General features: G+C 35.9%; 1 protein-coding gene across 1 annotated transcript in view; it reads left to right on the top strand.

Annotated features, from left to right (window-relative positions):
- BICC1 (BicC family RNA binding protein 1) overlaps positions 1 to 12,020 on the top strand; it is a 102,404-nt gene that overhangs the window by 74,373 nt on the left and 16,011 nt on the right. Inside the window, exons 4-10 of the mRNA XM_082053081.1 lie at positions 2,694 to 2,773; positions 3,955 to 4,113; positions 5,028 to 5,081; positions 6,017 to 6,211; positions 7,134 to 7,385; positions 9,363 to 9,494; positions 10,605 to 10,791. Coding sequence (XP_081909207.1) covers positions 2,694 to 2,773; positions 3,955 to 4,113; positions 5,028 to 5,081; positions 6,017 to 6,211; positions 7,134 to 7,385; positions 9,363 to 9,494; positions 10,605 to 10,791 — 1,059 coding nt within the window. The remainder of the gene's footprint in view (positions 1 to 2,693; positions 2,774 to 3,954; positions 4,114 to 5,027; positions 5,082 to 6,016; positions 6,212 to 7,133; positions 7,386 to 9,362; positions 9,495 to 10,604; positions 10,792 to 12,020) is intronic.

The following is a 12,020-nucleotide window of genomic DNA, read 5'->3' as shown; positions in this document are numbered from 1 at the left end:
GCTCAGAAAAAGAGTTGGTAAAATAATAGGTGATTTCCTTAAGATGTATGGACCTTCGTGGGAAGACATCATTGAACACCAAGGGTTCTTTAATCTTGGAGGGGCGGGGTGGAAATAATACAAGAACCTGTGAGCCCGAGTGAAAACTATGTCACAAATCAGGCACAAATCTGGGAGGCTGAAGCTGCTGAACCTTTATAGCAGACAATTTTCCATTTATCCACATTTTCCAGAGGAACTGCAAACAAAGTGATTCCGCAGAGAGGTATATTTAAGAAATATAGGAGTCTGTAATACACAGAAAATCAGATTATATGATGTAATTGCCCCTCTGAATTTTTAAGCAGTTCCTGAAGGATCTGTTTGTTTGTTGGTTCAGTTAAGGAAGAATTCTCTCAACTTAAAAACAAGTTGCTTCATATCCATTACCAACCACTGTGTCATTGAGAAGCCAAGTCAGGAGAGGGTACTTAAAACCAACTCAAAAGATTTCACAGTATGTTTTAGAATTGTCACTGGCGTCAGTGGATTCTCTTTTGCGTTGTGCATTCTTCTCATTCTTCTTTGCTTTTGTTTTTCAAGTGAGTAATTGAACTCTTTTTCTTCTAAAAGAACAAAGGGTAAATGTAGAAATACGGGATTTTTGCTGGAGCTGTCAGTATCAGCAAAAACTAGGAGTCCAACAGAGACAAGAAATGGAAAAAATAGATGTTATAAAATATATTTTCACCCACAGCTAAACAATTAATATTATGGAATAGCAGTAATCTTCTTTGGTACTAGTAGGATGCCAGGCTTATTTCAGATATTTTTCATACTTGTGACCAAATGCGTATTGAAATATAATGTTAACAAATATGTGAAAATCAACCCCGAAGTGGTGGCGGTCTGGATTTGTGTTGTTTCTGGTTGCCTCTAAAGAGCCCTTGGAGCAGACATAGCGTGATAGAATCTGTTGCTGGGAATCGCTGCCTGCGACACCCACTTCAAATATCATTCGCAGCTTAAACACATTAGAACCACATGGCTTACTGTCAACTTAAAAAAAAAAAAAAAAGAAAGAAAAATTGCCCTTAAGACTACTTTGCTTTTGTTTTTCTTTTTTTTTAATTTACTTTGCTTCATTGTGAAAAGGCTGAAGCAGCAGATTTTTGGAGCTTCTGTAGATTCCATGCATGTACCATGTTTTTGCAGATACACTTTTTCCATTTTTAAAAGTGGAATATATCTATTTCGCAGAACTCAAAATGCTGCATTTTTGTTGACTTTCATGAAACTTGGCAGTGAATCCTGTGTTCCTTCAAGATTTCTGTATCCCCAGACGAATGTGCTCAGAACTTCCCAGTGGTAAAGACTGGAGGCTTTTTATTGTTGGAACGAAAAGAGTATCCAGACATGGCTTAAACACTTTCAATTTTCAATTGAGTACAACAGGTTTACAACCTGAAGTTGTTATTTGGCATTTCTTTAGTAGTGATTTCAGGCACTGAGATGATGGGAAAGGCAGATATGTTGTGCTACAGCTATGTATTCTCCTGCCATTGAGAATATGTTTACTTTTATGTACCCTAAGATGTGTGTATCTAGCTATCTCAATCAATAAGATTAATTCCTTAGCCCTAAGAGGGTTTAGAAATTTTGAGAACAGTTTATGCTGTCACAGGGGAGAAAGCACTTGTTACCCACCAGAAGGACAGAGGACTCAGGGGCTGGGGAAAGAGAAATAGGCATCACCTGCAAAATCATGTCCTTGTTTCTAACACTTAGAAATGTGGCTGGTAGTTGGGGATTTTTTTGTTTGTTTGTTTTAATTGAATGTTTTGACAGAAACTTTGCATTGTGGCAGTTTATGCTTCTGGACACCAGATGGTGCTGCTAAACTATCGAATATGTAATTTTCACACTTTTTTGAGTAACCAATACCTGATTTAGTTCCAAAGCCAGTTCTGTATTTTTCTGACCAGGTGTATATTCCAGGATACAGAACTGACCTGGCAGCTCAGCACAGCCCTTCCTGCTGTTTGAGGGTGATGGTCTGAAAAGTACAATGTTACCTAAAGTGTGGTGTAGAGTCAATATTTTAGATCTCACTGGGCAATAACTGCCATCAGCTGGTGTTCTTCCTGGGTCCAAAGCTTAATGGCAAATTTCAGTTTCTATACTTGACACTTCAAAGATTTGATTTATTATTTCAGTGTAATTTAAATTTGATTTGGTAATTTCAATTTGAAAATGTCTCATGGATGCACCTTTATTGCAAGCTTAAAACTTCAAAAGATAGTTCTAGAGACAAATTAAACATAATGAAATTATTATGAGGGTGAGTTTGAGGATTATTTTTTTTAGACATTGTGTTAAGCTTGAATGAGGCTGCCAAAAATCTTCTAGCTGTCCTCTATTAATATTTGTTTGAGAAGACGTGATGACTTAGCTATGTAATTGCATTGCAGACAATGTTTCTGATACTGTGATGCACATTTGGCATTTGATTTTTATTTATTTTAAGTTCGTTATCTATAACGAACTCATCTGGTAATCTTAACCGTGGGGCTGACGGGGTGGAATGATACATTTGTTTTTTAGCTGAATCCCAAAGGGTAGTGGTACAGTTCATTGCTGAACTATAATGGATTCAGATATTTTTGATAGATGTTTTACTGTATTTTTCTTACAAGTCTTTATTTCTTTTATAGATCCCCATATTAAAGTCTCTGGAAAAAAGGAAAATGTTAAAGAAGCAAAAGAGAAAATCATGTCTGTCTTGGACACAAAAGTAAGAATGAACTTACTTAGAAAGGCACCTTAACCCCTAATTTTGTGGTGATATTGATCTCTTTAAATGGGTTAATCTAAACAGAGGATATTTATGGACACTCTGAAGTAAAGCCTCCAGTATATTCCTTCTGGATGTCAATATTTGGGGAATACACACATATTTAAACATGCAACAAAAAAATACTTGCTTAAAGCACCATTTCCAGGTCTAAACTATATAGAAATAATATTTCCAGCCATATGGTTAAAAGCGTACAGTTAGATTGGGTTTTTAACTTCAATCTGAAATACACAGCTTTGCGGCAAACAGTAGATTATACGGCCACTTTGGTGAACGTAAAATTTTGGGTTTATTTGAAATTTGATTTTGGGAGCATTCATGCAGTCCTGTTTTTAACTGTTACTGCATTTTTATACTCTGAAACATTGGGACCAGAATTTCTAAAATGTCTAAAATATTGGCCAGGGGTCTCATACATTCCATCAGCTTTTCTTTTCAATAGCAAGTCTTTTGGGGCAGCGTATATGGCTTCCATGTAGCTGTATGTCACCGCACCGATTCTCTCAACAGATTGCCAAAAGGAACAATGCAGTGATAAGCACAATTTTTTGAACAATATTAACAACATTGTTATGGCCTGATAGCAATATAGCTTTTAAGAGCAGCAGAAGGCAGTGTTTATATATTTTAAAAATTGATATACCAGAAAAATGTAGTGTGTTTGTTAAAGGAGGAAAAAATTCTGTTGTTTTAGGTCCCATGGCTCTGTGATTTGCCAAAGTCTTCGTCATATGATGCTTTCACATCAGACAGGGGTGTGTAAATGCAACTGAAATAACACAGAATTAAAATAAATTAGAATGGATTGCAAAAAGACATTGAAGTCACAGTTGATAAAAGCTAGGGCATGTTTTAAAAGCCTTAGACATTTTTTGAAGACATATCTTTAGGGTATTTATTTCCATGTTATTTCCAAATTGGAAAGAAAATGTGAATGTTTTAGCATCTGACTATGATCCATATTAAAAAAAATGTTACTTGACTAGAAGTTAAGCCAGTTAAGCCTCTGCAAAAATACTTTGGAAATACAGTTTTGAATGTCGTTCCTGAGGTTACACAACTCTAAAATAGTCAGGTTTTATGGTGAACAAATCTAATAATCAATGCTTGATTTCCAGAGCAATCGGGTAACCTTGAAGATGGATGTTTCACATACAGAACATTCTCATGTGATAGGGAAAGGTGGCAATAATATTAAAAAGGTGATGGAGGAAACAGGATGCCATATCCATTTTCCAGACTCAAATAGGAATAATCAAGCAGAGAAAAGCAACCAAGTAAGTATTTTTTAATACTTTAACTCATTTGTACTGTAATTCCTGAGAGTACAAAAAAGTTTTAAACATCTTTCATCAGTTTGGGTGTTTTGGGGACTGGTCAGTTTATGTTCAGGGAAATAGATTTTTAGTATTTATACTCGGTGGAAAGCATAGGACTTCCTAAGTGAGCGAATCTTTAAAAACAGATGGAAACAACTTGTGATGGCTCATGAATTAAAATAATTTTGAACATATAGAAGTCAGCAACTTAGAGTGAATGGTAGAGAAGCAGTCTGAAAAGCACTGCTTTTGTAAATTTTTTTCCTGTTCAACACTTGACTTATTTAGCATATTGGTTAATTTCTTGGTGCTTTTGGCTTATGGTATAACTTAGTTGAAACCTAAACTTGGTGGATATCTAGCAAAAATGAGTGTCCTGTTGTAAGAGTTCATCTTCATTAGAATTAGTCATGGAACCCAAATTGTGCATCTTCTGTGATGCTAATATTGCTGGAATGTTTACTCTCAAGTTTTTTACCAGCATTTTTTGAATTCCCTTGTGTGCATCGCAGTGGCTGCTGAGCAGATTACAGTAATTCTAAAACATTCAGGCAAACCTAAAGCTGCTGATTATTAGCATTGAGCATATGTATAGAGTATTTGATGCAAAGAGCTGTATTGTTTGATGTATCAATTTTTTCTAGTTGCTTAAGCCTATGTAACCTAAAATTCTATCATATTCATAGATTATTTCTTTAAACTGGTTTTCGTGTTCAGGTGCTGCTTAGAGAACATATTAGGATGTCAGCAAGTGTGTAATAAGTAGTGATTTTTTTAATTTTTTTTTTCTTAGAACACAGGTGTCTAAATAGCATTTACAATGCCTCATTTGAAAATGTGATGCTATGTTTTCTATATTCTTGCTCTTCCAGGTGTCTATTGCAGGACAGCCAGCTGGAGTGGAGTCTGCAAGAGTTAGAATTCGGGTAATAGTCTATTTCAGTATAGTGTTCCCTTGAAAACACCTGAAAGGAAAAAATATGTAGTTTTGAAAACCCTAGGGTTGTCTGGCTCTGTCTTATGATAGCAGGAATATAGAAACACTGTGAGTATCCATGTGAGTAAAATTCAAAGGGTGTTATAAAAACAGTGATTCATGTTTTAGCTAAAATTTTTAACTAGCCCAAGGTAGATCCTGAACATGAAGTCTACAGTATGAGTGAGATGTAAAGTATCCCATACTGTGTCTGAAGTTGCATCTTAACTTACCCTCCACAGATCACCTGCAGAAGCTCAGACGTCCTGTGTGAATCTAGGACTTAGGAAAGGCAATTGCTGTCTTTTTAATTTTAACCATTTTCATGTATAATTTGTGTAAATAATTTGGTGGAATTCAGTTTTGTTCTCCACTCGTAGCACTTTTCTATCTTTACCTTTTTAGTTCTGATTTGTATGTCTGTTTTGGCATGGATAAAAATAAATCTAAAAAAACTACAAATGCTTTTTCACAATGTTTGTAGTCAGGTATGTCACACAACCTTGGTCTTGACAGTCATGAAAGAATCAGATGTTTACGTAGCTTTGAAGCTGACTTGTTTGATATTGACTTGTTTGTAGGTCTGCATGTCTAAGTGTGGGAAATTACCTGGCTTTATTGTTGCTACATAGTTGCCAAAGATCTTACTGTTTTGGTAAAAAGAGGAAATGAAAAACAAAATAAAGCCCATTGAAACAAACAAGTCTTGTGTCTCTTGAAGTCAGTGCCTTTTTCCAGCTCAAGATACATCTTTATCAATGAGCCTTGGGCAGAAGATGTGTGATGTCAATCTAATCATCGCTGAGCAATATGATTCAGTAATAAAATTTAGCTTTAGTGGGTATGATTTTGGTTTTCAATATTTGCTCTTCAATGTTTTTGTAGGAGCTGCTTCCATTGGTACTCATGTTTGAACTGCCTATTGCTGGAATTCTCCAACCAATCCCAGATTCTAATTCTCCCACAATTCAGCATATATCTCAGACGTATAATATTTCAGTTTCTTTTAAACAACGCTCTCGAATGTATGGTGCTACAGTCATTGTCAGAGGGTCACAAAATAACACAAATGCTGTGAAGGTAATGTGTTTTAAGTAGGTGTCTGCATGTCGTAAATATAGTCATAATTTAGTTACTTAAAAACTGTACTGCTGTTATATCCTGCCTCATGAGCAGATGTTGTTATTGTATAATCACTTTGGAAGCCTGAGGGTTTGGGTTTTTTTTAAACTTAACTGGTGTAGGTGAAGTGTAAAAGTGCCTAGAAAATAGATTGAAGTTTAGAGTTTAGCATTGTTTGTGCAAAGCTTTTAATCTGGTTTTAATCTCTTGCACATCTGTTCAGGTTTTCAGGCATTCATGAATGTATGCTATTCTTACTCATCTTTTAATTAAAATTAAATTAATTTTTTTTTTTAAAAAAAGAGAATTCTTTATGCTTTGATCTTCTCAGCATGACCTCAAATATATAACCCAACAGTCAGTGAAACTGGTCTTATGAGGCCAGACTTGGGAAATGTGAAATTGACAGTCAAGTAAAGGAACTGCCATGAGCCCATTTATCTTAATAAACCAAAACAGCTTCCTTGTTAACAACTGGCAGTGAGACAGATTGATACGGTCTCAGATGAGTGTATCTCAAGACAGTAAGAACATCATAGGCCAAGATTGAAAGACAGATTTTGCAAGTATACCTACCCAAATAAATCTCTATCAACTTTATTGCTGTGTGTGGGCACAGAAGGTCTACTGGGTCCACACCATTTGCCATAGTCTTACTGCCTTTTACAATGGCAATGAAACACAGCATTTGGTCATAAAATGGGAATAGTAGATAGAGTTCAGTCCATCTATCACCTCTAACAAATCAGTCACTTTTTACCAAAACAATTTTATTTCCATTGACTGTGGAATGCGTGACAAGTAGGGAAACAGTCTGAAATGTTGTTTCGTGTGCTTGTGAGCATTCTTTCTTTCATGGGATTCTTGCATTTCCCTGCAGGAAGGAACAGCCACGCTGTTAGAACACCTGGCTGGGAGCCTGGCCTCTGCAATCCCTGTGAGCACACAACTCGATATCGCAGCGCAGCATCATCTCTTTATGATGGGGCGGAACGGCAGCAACATCAAGCACATCATGCAGAGGACTGGTGCGCAGATCCACTTCCCTGACCCGAGTAACCCACAGAAGAAATCCACTGTCTACCTCCAGGGCACAATTGAGTCTGTCTGTCTTGCCAGGCAATATCTCATGGTAAATACTTTCCATGAAACTTGCTTGAGAAAAATGGCAGATTACAGAAAATACGCTCTTTTATATTATATACGCTCATGAAATTTATGGGTCAAATGTAAATTAGCTTTAGAGAGGAAGGATTACTACTTGCATTGCAGAAGGCTGATTCAGTTTAGTGTTCTATTTTTGTCAGTGTTTTTTGAATTTTTGTAGTTATCTAAAATATTTGTAGTTAATTCTGTGGCGTATGAACTGAATATCCCTTATCTCTGACAAGATTGCAAGTCTCAGGTTCTAATTACCAGCATATTGCTTATAGGAATATATTCAATGTGGTGGTTAAGACAATACTCATAGTAGTGATGAGAGCAAATTGTAAAAGGAAGAAAGAATACATAGTGATTCAAAATTAAATACTTACCTAAGGAGAAGGGTTCGGAGTCTTATTTAAGATGTTCTATATCTTCTCCTCAGCCCAAGCTGTCTTTTGACTCTCACTAAAAAATACTGAGACTAACTTTTTATAATCTTACATATAATAATAAGGATTGTGCTATATTTAATTACAGAAGACACTGATGACTTAGTTGTTGGGTTTTTTTTCCACTCGCTTAAAGAACATTATTTAGTCCTCTTCCTCTCTTATCATGGAGTTGCTCTAATCAAACAATAACAAAACAGTAGTGTAAAACAAAAGAGCCTTTTAGTATGCTTATGAGACCTGATATTTCAACTTAAAAGTTTCTGTTTTCCCTGTTTTTCTTGTTAATGTGAAATTTTCTGAATATTACTTTCTTTAACTTTTGTAAAAAAACATTTGGAAAATCCACATATTAAATGGTGTCAGCAGTTCTGTTACCATAAAATCCTTGATTATTAATTTCAATGTTTTAAAATAGAATTTATTCATAACTGTTCTTTTCAGACATGTTCACTTAGTGGAGTTAAGCTGTGTTTGTCAGTCTTTCTGAAATCAAATATTTAAGATGCCTTGCATTAATTTTCCTTAAGTTAAAATTATTTTAGGATTAGGAAGGACTCGGTAGCTACAGGTGATACTGTTGAGAAGTGCTTTTTAAATATGAAATTATATCAAACCAGTGATGTGAAGAATAAACACAGCAATTTGCTGCTTTTCATTCTGAAGCAAAAGCAGAAAACTGATAAATAAGACCACTTTTTTGAATGTAACTTACTGTGGCTTTTTTCCTGATAACTTGTGATACTGTGTTTACTTTATTGTGAATCTAAATTCACAAAGGCTAGGATGTTTTTGCACTGACTGTGTAACTCTGTACCCTCTGTTTTTGTTATTTTATGAGAAGTAGCAATCTAGTAATTTCTAGATATCGTGTGACCATTGAGTTTTTTGTTGTTTCTTGGGTTTGGGCTTTTTATAGGGACATGATTTTTTTTGTGTGTGTAAAGTTTTAGAATTCCAAGTGTTTCAGAGATTTCATATATGTCACTGGAAAATCCTTGTCTAGCTGATCTAGGGCGGGGGAAGAGAAAGATGAAAGTTAATACCTGGGCAATGGTGACTTTCAGATAAATTTTTTTCAGAGTTGTTTCCTTATCTCAAACATAGTTTAATTTGAGCCGTTTGAGTATATGAGAGTCCTGCTATCAATTCCTGACAATATTTTGCTCTGATTTAATAGATAAGAGTGGTTCTAGATTTGAATCCTACAGGCACCTCGTAAGTCTGTATAAATAGCTAATGCGGGCTGCAAGTGTGCTGGTGGGAACATCAAATATTCAACAAGTTGTTTCAGCCTTACACCACAAAACCATTCAGAACCCCAGGGTAGAAAAATATACCTGTATTCTTGTATCCAAGGAAATGGCTTTACTTAAAATTTCACCCTTGTTAATTTTTCTGAACGTACTGTATTATGATGTATACAGTTTACAATCGCTGTATTTCAGTTTATGCTAGCTTTTTCATGGAAAAAAGATAGGTTATAAGTTTTCTGAATTTTTGTGTCTTTTCAGGGTTGCCTTCCTCTTGTGCTCATGTTTGATATGAAGGAAGAAATTGAAGTAGAACCACAGTTTATAACACAGTTAATGGAGCAGTTAGATGTCTTCATAAGCATTAAGCCGAAGCCAAAGCAACCAAGCAAGGTTGGTGAAAAGCTTATATATTCATTTTAGGCTTTCATGACAACTTTTCAGAGCTGATGAGTTGACATGTCTACTCCTCCCTCCTACATTAATGGGTCTTAAGCTTGTAAGAGGCATTAATATTTTCTGTTGTAACACTGATATTTCAAACATGGTATGGTATATGGTAACTTGAATTTCATTAAATATATGATAATACAGAGACTAGCTTTCATATGGAATATACTGATAAAAGAAATAAATCGTGAGGAGAAATGTATCTGACTAGAACCACTCTTGATTTGTTTTTAGAGAAAATAATCTTAAATTGTAGCTCCCCCATGTAGCTGCAGTTTTCTTTATATCAGAATTAAACAAAAAAAGGCAGACAAAATAGGCCTGTGAGAAAAGTCTCTGTTCTACACAAGATGTTGAAAAGAACCACAAGAAACAGAATTTTAAAAGTTCTTTAATGGGAGATAAATTGTAAAATACTCAGGCGTCTATGGATAGGCAATTCTCACAGCTATCTGCATGGTTGTACATAATGCCATAATAGGCAAAAACCTCGAAATATTAAATGAGCATTCCATTGTGCCAGTAAGTAAGCTTCTCTGTGTAGGGATTATAGAAAATCAATACAAAGAAGCATCATGTAGAGAGTGTACAAGAAAAAGGTAATGGCTTTCGTAATTAATTTTATCAGACATTTGTTAATTTATTCTCAGCTATGAATTTAATAGCTGAATTTAATATGAAAAACTTTTTTGTCCACTTCGAGGTGTAGACCGCTGATAAGAGAAGAGTAGATTTTAATTATTGATTCACATCTCCAGATCTTGGGGTGTTTAAGGTTTGATATACCAGGTAACACCAAGGTACAATAATAATTGCTGTTCTTGAACAGAAAGGTCTTTCTTTGGTATCATTACCAAGTGCACACAACATCCTGAAAGTTACCAGAGGCCACTGAATTTGAATAGTTGTTAATGGACCTTATCTCACACTGTTGTTACTGATAGCCATGAAGGAGTAGTAATAAGAATTGCGTGTTGCAGATCCATATTATGTAGTTACTACTCATTGTTTTTTCTTGTTTGTTTGGGTTTTTCTTGTTTTCTTTCTCTACAGTCTGTGATTGTAAAAAGTGTTGAACGAAATGCTTTAAATATGTATGAGGCACGGAAATGTCTCTTGGGACTTGAAAGCAGTGGAGTCACCATAGCGTCAAATCCCTCAACAGTCTCATGCCCTGTTGGTTTGTCTTGTCCTGGTTTGGATATCTTGTCCTCAGCGGGACTGGGACTCACTGGGCTTGGTATGCATTATATTCTTCACATACTTTTTTTTTTTTTTTAAATATATATATATATTTATGTTTGAAACATAGTTCACTTGTACTGGAAAAAAGGACCAGATGTGTGCTTTGCATAAGGAATCGCGTTAAGGCATTAGAGAATTCCAAAAGCATGTGGCCTTTCAAGGGCTTGTTGTAAAACTTCCTCCCAGGCTTTCGAAATCAGCCTTGACTCATCTCTGTAGAAAATCCTTCTCTGGCAGCTCTCAAAGCACTTGACTCAAAGTGAAAGGGAGGGATGTGCAGGTGAAGTAGGACATTGCTTTTACAACTTTCAGAAGAAACTCTTTAAAATGAAATTTCTTTCTTTGGCAATATTGTGATGTCTGGGGCTGTCCCAAATTTGGGTAGGCACCTAAGCCTGTCAACACTACTGTGAAAGGTAACATAGCTAACACCAAATTCCATTTCTGGCTGTACCTCACTGGCACTGAGGGAAGCACATGCTACTAGTTTAGACCTTACTTATCAGTATAAAATTTAGGACAGAAATGCATTAACTTTCTGTCTTAATGTAATTATACAGAAGAAGTGCGTGGTCCAGAGTGGAATTACCACATTATTTTTAAGCTCCACAAATACCCTATTATCAGAAATAAAACCAAGAAGTCCAGAAGAATTTAGTGACAAATCTTGACACTGGCTCTTGGAACCTGCAGTTCTTACACAACCACCATGCTTCCTGGCAACCCGCCATCCCAGAGAGCTGTGTGGTGACATGTCACACGTGTTCTTGGGAGTCACGTGCGGGCGAGTGTTTGTGCTATTTTGACATATTTGCTTTTGTTACTGTTCCTGTCATACCTGCACTTTGGTGTTGTTTTTTTTTTTTTGCCTCTTTATAGCACTGAGCTGTCTTGTGAATGCTCTTCCATAGAGAGCTGGTTGAAGGGAATGCTTTTGGAATAAGCGAGGCATCTGGGGGATGATTTGTAGTCAGTACTGAAGATACAAAAAGGGATTCAGTTCTTAATCTGGAAGCAGTGGTTCAGTCATGTGAGCTGCTGAGAAAAAGGTTACTGTCTGAAATGAAGTTAAGGTTGTGTGGTGCAGTTGCTTTTTGTCTTTAAGTGATGCTTCTTTAAAACAAATTGGCAGAAGCAATGGAGGGACAGTGGGGCTGGAGAAGCACTCTTGTTATGACAATAGAGTCCAGTAGAAGGACATAAAAGAGGCTCCAATTCTTATTG

This window comes from Streptopelia decaocto, assembly GCF_964273445.1.
Source record: "Streptopelia decaocto genome assembly, chromosome: 5".
In the NCBI taxonomy this organism is placed as follows: domain Eukaryota; kingdom Metazoa; phylum Chordata; class Aves; order Columbiformes; family Columbidae; genus Streptopelia; species Streptopelia decaocto.
The sequence above is the reverse complement of the archived record's forward strand: the minus strand, read 5'-3'. Positions and strand labels throughout refer to the sequence as shown.